This window comes from Microtus ochrogaster, chromosome 18 (genome assembly GCF_000317375.1).
Source record: "Microtus ochrogaster isolate Prairie Vole_2 chromosome 18, MicOch1.0, whole genome shotgun sequence".
NCBI lineage: Eukaryota > Metazoa > Chordata > Mammalia > Rodentia > Cricetidae > Microtus > Microtus ochrogaster.
Window position 1 is genome coordinate 13,514,794 of NC_022020.1, and position 9,535 is coordinate 13,524,328.

A 9,535-nucleotide genomic window follows, 5' to 3' on the forward strand; every position below is an offset into this window, starting at 1 on the left:
CCAGAAGAGGGCACCAGATCGCATTACAGATGGTTGTGAGCCACCATGTGGTTGCTGGGAATTGAACTCAGGACCTCTGGAAGAGCAGCCAGTGCTCTTAACCTCTGAGACATCTCTCCAGCCCCAGAAATTTTTTTTCAATAAAAAAAACAATATTAATTACAGCCTTCACTTGGCACTATGCTCAAACCCATAGTGATAGGTGATGCAGTCACAGGTGTTTCTGGTTTACCTCATCTTGCTGTGAGTTTAGCAGCTGCAGCTTCATGTGCTTCATGTACGCCATGGTTATTGGCATGTTGTAGTCAATCATGCTGGTCACCAATGTAGGAGGCTTCCCATTATCTGCAACAGAACATTTTAAGTCCATGATGAATGTGACACTGTGTTCCAGCTGCAACTTCAGGGTGAATAAGTGCATCTAATTAAAATTTAGTCTTCAGTAATTAATGATAAAAAAACTCGAAAGCACTATAGATGAATGGTACAAAATATAACATGCAAATTTCTACAAACTATATTGGCCCAAATCAACAGACTGGACAAATACATTATTCCTTACTGTAGAGTAACTTTAAATATCGCGAAGAACAATAAATAAAACTAACATGCTGGTTAAGTGCTTAAAAAAGTATTTCTGTGAATAGTTGTTTGTGTGTGTGTGTGTGTGTGTGTGTGTGTGTGTGTGTGTGTATGTATGTATGTTTATGTGTGTGTGTGTATTACTGGGATACAAAAGAAATTTGCTTTTTATTTTTTTGTTTCATTTAGGTGTTAGGCTATCTTCTACCACATGGAAGGATCTTAAATGTGCCTATAAGATTAATCTGATTATTGAGAAATATTTTAATGCTTAACAAAATTATCTATATAACTCAATAAATAGAAAAGTCAAGTTATGTTTATATAAAAATTTTAATTGAAGGCATTTTATGTAGTCTATAATTTTTTCAAAAAGGTATTCTATAGACTAGAAAAGTTATTTATAGTATTGAACTTTCTTGCTGAATATATCTAAAATATCAAAAAGTAGTACCATGGTGGAACTTAAAATAGTTTTATAAAAATAATACTTGTACTGTTGAAATTTCCTTCTAGGAGTGGATCCTGAATTATTTTGTAAGCAGGTACACATGATCCACTGCTCACGACTTGAAGAAATGAGATGTTATGGCTTGTTGAAATGTTTCGTTCTTCCACCTTTTTATAAAACGTAAGGCATAAATTGACCATATGAAGAAAAATGACTTCAAATCTCACTATTGAGCACTGTGGCTACCTTTGTGGTCGGTTCCATCTGGGTTCAAGTGCATTCTTTTCTGACACTCGGAACAGCTCATTAGAAACCTTGTCACCGCTTCTCTTGGTAGGAAGGCGTAGCTCTCTGAAATCTGAAATGATTCATAAAACATCAGTGTTATTGTAGGAGCTGACTGAGCAAGAGTCCCCAGACATAATCACTGTCTTTCCCAATAAGACGCGTTATTCCATAATGGCGGTAAGCACAATGAAGGCATGCACGGCAAACCATGCATCATTTCAAGAAATATCTTTTCAGCTTGATCAGGTGACTCTTAACAACAGCCAGAAATGTCACGTGAATGACAAAGCATTGGCTGCATCTGGGTAGATATGTGCTTTTTTGTTTCTGCATTTCTTTTAGGAAAATAATTGCAATATGCAGAGATTATTGTGGATTTTCAGCATTATTGAATATTGCTCTTTAAACTCACGCATAGCAAGATTAAATTTGGGCTCATTTCATCCATACATTTTAAAATTTAGCCCCAATGAGAGGCAATGAACTTTGGATTCTGCATACTGATCATTTCCGCATTATTGCTTTAAAATATTTTAAGAGAATAAGCATAAAATTAATATATATACTATAGCAGTTAATTATCCTCTCCACAAAAAATGACACACTTGGGAATGAGCTTGGGCCACCTAGCTTATTTATTTTATGCAACTTTCATAATTTATGTCTAGAATAGCTCATATTGCCAGAGTAGTATTTCCTACACTCTATACAAATCTTATGTTTAGAACTATGATCTTATTTTAAGGCAGCAATTGATACTCCTGTTATGATGACTTGCTTAACATTAAGTTTTTTTTTTATGAAAGTGTTTCTCTCACCAAAGCAGACAACTCTGTGATGTAAAAATGTAGATTCTAGGCCTTTCTCTATGAAAGCTAGTGCTGACTCACAGTGCTACTGGAAGTCTGATGCCAGCAACTCGTTTTTTTTCCAAAAGTTCTACAAAACAAATGAATGTTCTACAAAACAGATGATGATGTCAGTAGGAGGAACAACTGAGCTATAAATTTGATGCATACCTTTGGGATCATTTCTTATGTGTATGCTTGACTATTACAAACACTGATGTATTTCAAGTTAGTATAAAGGAGAAGGAAATGTGTAGCCAATCTATCATTGAAAGAACGTGTGTGCCTATTCGGTTGTTCACACAGAGGTGAGTTTTGCTGCTTCATGCCACAGAAGGAGCACATCATGGAAGAAGCAGCACATGCTAAAAACCAATACTGCAAAGCTCATGCTTTTGATTTAATGCCTTAATCAGTAGTCCCCATTGACCCTTACAAAAAAAAAGCATAAAACAGCTCTCTAAGACTTGTTCAACAAGAAGGAAATTGTGCCTGATACTGGAAACCTAACTAACTACTCAATGCTAGTGAAGTCATGGTTACTGGAGGAAAATTTACAACCACTAACTTACTACACCTACACAATCCTGACAACAATTTAAACATTTATCCTTATACCCACAGATAAATGTAGTCTGAACTCTTCATCAAGGAAACTTCTTTTTTCAACACATGGAATCTATTACAAAAACCCACAACCCATCAAAATGCAAAGTTGTGAATTCCAGTTCCAATAAATATATCTACAGAATGATGGAGGAAGGTCATTGGTTGATTAAATAAAGAAGCAGCTTGCCCTGATAGGTTAGAACGTAGGTGGGAGGAGTGAATGGAGCAGAACTCTGGGAGGAAGAGGAAGTGAGCTCAGAGACTCGACAGCTCTCCTCTCGGGGACAGACGCCTCAGAGAGACACGATGCTCCACTCTTGCGGGCAGAGGCAAGAGCTCTGCTATCTGAGGCACACACGATGAAGCTCCGACCCAGGATGGACGTAGGCTAGAATCTCCCTGGTAAGCCACCTTATGGGCTACAGCAGATTATTAGAGATGGGCTAGTCCAGGTGCGAGAGTTAGCCTACAAGCGGCTAGATAGAAATGGCCAAGCAGTGATTAAATGAATACAGTGTCCGTGTAATTATTTCGAGTATAAAGCTAGCCGTGCTCATATAAAGCTAGCCCCGCCGCTCATATTACTACAACAGAATACTCCTAAGACAACATTGAGGGAAAGGAGATGGAAAGACTATACTAGTCAGAAAATCAGGACTTTGTTGTGAGATTGTATCTCCTCCAGTAACATCAGAAGCTATACTCATTAAGTCTCACCAACATGACTGCCCAAACATGGGCTGAACAAGATAACACCAATGAACATGCTAAACTACATGGAGAACATACCAGGAGGCCTGTACCCTACATGAATAACTATAGGCAATTGAAGAAAACTGGGCACAGGATAGGTGATCCCCCAGGAAAAAACACACAGAACACAAAAGCTGCTCAGTCATATGAAGTGAAGACCCATGGAAGGTTTCACATCTTTTATTTCTTAAACACCCACCATCTCTACTCCTTTCCTGATCTCTTCCAAACCAAGCCCCCCAGGATTTTTAACAGAGATATCACCAAGGAAGAGAAAGAAGAGTGCCCAGAATCATCTCATCATGGAAAACTATACTTGTTTAAACAAGAGGCCGCCATTCAAGACTACTGCACTAGCATAAGAGAGTACTACATGGATGGGACACAGAAATAGGAAGAACACTCAATGAGGAAGGTAGGAACAGCAATTTCATGCTGCCGTGTTACAACTATTCCTCAAATCCATGTATCAGAACTTAGCAAAGGAGATCCTATGCATGGCTGAAGGAGAGGGAAGTGATCATGTGACCTCAGTTTAGAACTGGACCTCAATGGCCATCTTACCCTCACACTCCAGAATACATTGTTTTACATGTGACCAAAATTGAGTTGTAATTAACTTAAAATAGTATAACTTTGAAATATTCTGTGTAAGCTGCTTAGGAACAAAAAAATATTCCATAGCAAATAGACAGTTGATAAGAACCAAGACTTGACTGCAAAAGTTATCAAGTCATAAATGAAGATGGTTTATGAGGAAAGATCTTTATATTATATGACAGTTGGAAATAAATAAAAAAATCCAGAGTAAATCCTTACTCATAAAGAATTATTCTAAATGGAAATGGACTAAGTTCTCCAACCAAAAACCACAGAGGGCTGAATGGTAAAAATAAAGATAAAATCCATATATAAGCCATCTATCCATGAAAGATTTCTATAAAGAATAAAATGAATGCATGCAGAAAATGAATATGTCTAAAAATATGCAACTGATAAGCAAAAAATGTATGTGGCTTTATCTGTATTATACATAATAGTATTGCCACAAAAATCAATATAACATTATAAAGGAATTAATTATCAAAATGATATAATGACTTTAAGTATATGCACGTTCAACATAGTACCTAAAGATATAAAAGAAGTAGTATTATAGCTAAAGAGAATGGCAGACAGCAATAGGACTGATTTGATGGAGACTTGAGGTCTAGGTCCCTAATGGGTACCAGATGTATAGGAGTTCCGGTCACTAATGTGAAATCCTTCCAAATGCTTTAAACCACCTATAAATTACTGGCACTGCTTTATACAGTTTAATTGTTAGGCAGATTGGGAGTGGGTGGTGCATGTTTTGGGGAGAAGATGTAGGCATATCTCTGTGAGTTCAAGGCCAGCCTGGTCTATATAGTAAGGTCCAGGCCAGTCAAGGGTACATAGTAAGACTGTCTCAAACATAGTCCATCCTTTTCTGAAAAGAAATGGAGGAGGAGAAGATGGGGCTGGGGCAAGACACGTGAAAGGGAGGGCATGAAAGGAGAGGAAGAAAGGGAAACTGTGATCGGCATGTAAAACAAACAAAACACAAAATAAAGATAAAAGATAAATGCTTCACAAACCATTGTCCATGAATTTGGTTCAAACGTAAAATTTTACATGTTTTTTTATCTATTGTTGTTCAATCTATGAATGCAAAACTTGCATAAGTGGTGGGCTTACCATGGAATAGCAATGGAAAAATTCTGAACCTTCTTAAGTGGTGGAATGACTATGGAATAGCAATGGAGAAATTTGGGACCTTCATAAGTGGTGAGCTGACTATGGAATAGCAATGGAGGAATTCAGAACCTTTTTAAGTGGTGGGATAACTATGACATCATAATGGAGGAATTCAGAACCTTTTTAAGTGGTGGGATAACTATGACATCATAATGGAGGAATTCAGAACCTTTATAAGTGGTAGACTGACAATTACATAATGGAGGAACTCAGTACCTTCATAAGGAGTAGACTCACTATGACATAACAGCGGAGGAACTCGGCACCTTCATAAGTGCAGGGATGACTATGAAATAGCAATTGAGGAATTCAGTCCCTTTCTTTCAACCATGAACAAAGTGAAGAAACACCAGACTTGAGTGACGCTTTAGGACATTGAACCACCATAACAACAGAATGTTCATCCTTCTTAAGAACACACAACAGCCTCCAGGAAGAAACATGTATGTGACAATGAAACAAGACTCAGACCCTACAAAACTTTTTCTCTGAATGCTGATGTGAAATTAGACATTATTGAAAGGAAGGCTAAAGAGATAGCTCAGTGGGTAAACATGCTTGCTGCTCTCACACAATGCTGGAGTTCATGTCCAAGCCCTTACATTAGGCAGCTAGCAACAGCCTGCCACTCCAGCTCCAAGGGAACCCATGCCTTCCCCTTGCCTCTGAAAGCACAGGAATACACCAATAAAAATGAAACACAATCTCTTTTAAAAAGGAAAGGAAAGTATCAAAGGAAAAAGATGAAATACAATCTCTTTTTTAAAAAAGCAATTATGTAAGAGGAGAGTTGAAATATTCACAAATGCATGAAAACCAGTTAACAAATTTCTAAGCAATGAATGGGTAAATAAATTTAAAACAGAAAATACCTTGAAACAGGTGAAATGGAAGAACAAGTCAAATGATTGGCATACAAGACAAAGGGCTCTAAAAGAAAATATGTTAGTGACAAACACCTACATTATGATATAAAAGGAAAGTTTTCAAGTAAACAGCTTTACAGCTGAATAATATAGAAAAATATGCAAACATTTAAACCATGGTTAAAGGAGAAAGAAAGCTTCCATGCTATAAAAAGACTATATAAATTCAAGTCTACCAAGTCACCCCTACGAGAATACTAAATATGATCATTTGGATTAAAGAGAAAAATGAACACAAATGAGAGGCCTCAAAAAGGACTACAAATTTGAAAGGAAAATGCAAAATTGTCTCTGTTTATGGATGGCATGATTTTTACATTTACAGAAAACTGTAAAATCCAGCAAGAGCTGTGAGTTAACAAATTCAGGAAGGAGACAAGATAAAAGATACTAAGAGAACAGTTGTATTTCTACATATAGTAAACTATCCTCCAATTAATAAATACAATTTAAACAGTGGCAACAATCAGCTAAATGGTATATTTAATAGAGTATTTTAAAGTTCCAAGCATTAAAAACTAAAAAATGCTTTTATTTATGATATAGTGTCCTATTCTACAGCTCAAGCTTGACTGTAACCCACTTAGCCTGGATTTGCATCTAACTCATGACAATCCTCTTGCCTCTGACACCCAAATGCTGAGAATACAGGCATCAACTACCATACACAGGTTAAGCAGCAACTGATGAAAAAAAAATGAAGATATCAGTAAATGGGAGAATTCCATATATTTATGACTGAAAGAATAAATATTATTAAAATGTCCTTACAACTCAAAATGATCCATAGTTTAAATATAACTCCTATAAAATCCCAATAATTCATATAGGCATTAAAAACTTAAATTCATTTGGAACCACAAGAGGCTGTTTACATGTCAATGCAATTGAGCAAGACATTCTTGAAAAATGAAATTAAAAACTACTTAATTTCAAAGTATCCTCAAAGGCTACAACAATCAAAACTGTCTGATAGTGACAAAAATACACAGCTAAATCAATGGAACAAGATATACTGAACATAAATCTATGGATTGTGATAAATTGGTCTTAAACAAATGTGCCAAGAATGTATGTAAGGAAGGGATGATCATTTTAATAAGAAGTAAATAGAAAATCAGACACATAAATACAAAACAAAGGTTAGCGCACTCCTATGTTAAAACAGCAACTCAACATGAGTGAAAGACTAAATGACCTGAAATTTTTGACATATTGAAAGGAAATATAGGTAAAATCTGGACAGTGAGTGATGGCTTTCTAGATATGATCTCAAAAACAAAAAATCAAAACAAAAAATGAGATTGCAACTGGTAAACCCAGATATCCACCTGTAGAAGTATGAATCCACATCTCTCACCTTGAACAATAATCAATTAAAAGTCTATCAAATTTTGGTACATTAATATGTGAAATGCTGAAACCACCATAGGAAAACACTTCCAGATAGAGGCTTATGTAATGACCCCCTGAAAACAAGGCTCCAATAGCAGAGGATATCATGTCAAGAAGTGACAAATCAGGTTGCATTAAATGACAAAGATGCACAGATAAAGAAATAAATAGAATGAAAACACAGACAAACTATGAAATGAAAAAAAAATTCCCAGCTACATTTCAGACAGGGTGTTTGAACCTGAAATGAGTAAAAAAGCATAAAACTTAAGTATGAAACTTCCCATCAACTAATGAGTCAATGGATTAAATAGAGAGCTTTCAAAAGAATAAACATAGATGATCAATATATATTGTTAAAAGTGTTTTATGCCCTGAGATGGGCAAATGGGAGTTAAAATTCACTCTAGTCAGAATGTGAGATGATGTGGGAAATGAAGAACTCCGGACATCAGTGTGGAAGTTCTAAAAAGAAAAAGGATAGAACTACCATATGACAAAGTACCACCATTGGGCACATACCCAAAGGGCTCTATCTCCTATCAGAGTGTTACTTGCATATCCATTTTCACTGCTATACTCTTCCCTGTAGCAATAAAATGGAATGATAGTAGATACTCATCAAGAGAGAGATGGATACTAACTCTCTGAAACATACATATGAAGGATTTTTATTAAGTCATAAATAAAAATGAAAATATGAAATTTTCATAAGATGAATAGATCTGGAAATTACTACACTCAGTGAGGTAACAAATATTCAGAAAGATGAATGTTGCATATATATTTAAAAATTCTAGCTTTGACCATGACATATGGGTACATACTTAAATGCATTGGTACAAACCAAGATACTAGAAAGGCTACCCTGACTGTGGAGAAAAGAGTTTGAGGAAGTGAGGGAGGAGTAATACATACTTGTATTCAGGAAGTACAAAAGAGACTACCAGGGTTGGAAGAGTTTAAGGGATGGAAAATAGACAGAAGAAGGCAAGGATCAACCATGACAAAGTATTATGAAAACACCAAAATGAAACGTATTACTTTGTATGTTAACTAAAAACCAAACAAAACCCACAAACTCTGAGGCAACATTCAAAACTTATGTTCACAAAACATATCTTTATAAATAAACTTTAAGGCTCTTAAATTGCCTGTATTTGGAAAAAATAAATTTAACAGTCTGGAGACAAAATACTCTCACTTGATCCTGTGGATATCATTCTTCAGTGTTATGTACAATCATATTAAAAGATTGTTAAGAAGCTCCCCTTGTATATGTGGTATATGGTAAGGAACCTTATGGCCATGCCAATGAAAGCACCGTTTGCATTGGTCGATATGGAAGGAGGAAAGCCTCAACACCCTTCATGTGATAAACAACAACAGTTCTAAGCAAATCTATAACATTGTTGGTGAAATGGCTCAGTAAAATTCTTGCCTGACAAGTATGAGAACCTGACCTCAGACACCCAGAGTTCATGTAGAACACTTCTACCCTTGGGAAGTTATAGGCAGCAAGAACCCTGGAGTTTGCTCCGTAGCCAGCAACTTGTGATCTGGAGGTTCAGTAAGATATACAATGGTGAGGTCAAAGAAAGTGTCAATCTCTGGCCTCTACATACAGGTACACATGCCCCTGCACATACGTTCATACGCATACACACTCACACACATGCACGCGCGTGCACACACACAATTTTAAACATGAAAAACTTATAAATTAAAAAAAGCAAAAATATTAGAGGCTGGGTGTCCGCCTTGACAGTAAAGCAACTGTGTCACAAATGTGACGTCTGGGGCCCATTCGAAAATAAGTCCTACAAAGAAAAATCTAGCCTGGGCTACAAGAGCTAGTTCCAGGACAGGCTCCAAAGCCACAGAGAAACCCTGTCTCGAAAAAT

General features: G+C 36.3%; 1 protein-coding gene across 5 annotated transcripts in view; it reads right to left on the bottom strand.

The window, feature by feature from the left end:
* The window catches only part of Nol4 (nucleolar protein 4), a 363,650-nt gene that overhangs the window by 232,742 nt on the left and 121,373 nt on the right, over nt 1–9,535 (bottom strand). For all 5 annotated transcript variants that reach the window (XM_026783520.1, XM_026783518.1, XM_026783519.1 and 2 more), the window contains 2 exons: nt 1,280–1,391; nt 233–345 (listed from right to left, as the gene is read on the bottom strand). In XM_026783520.1, the coding sequence (XP_026639321.1) occupies nt 233–345; nt 1,280–1,391 (225 nt within the window). The remainder of the gene's footprint in view (nt 1–232; nt 346–1,279; nt 1,392–9,535) is intronic.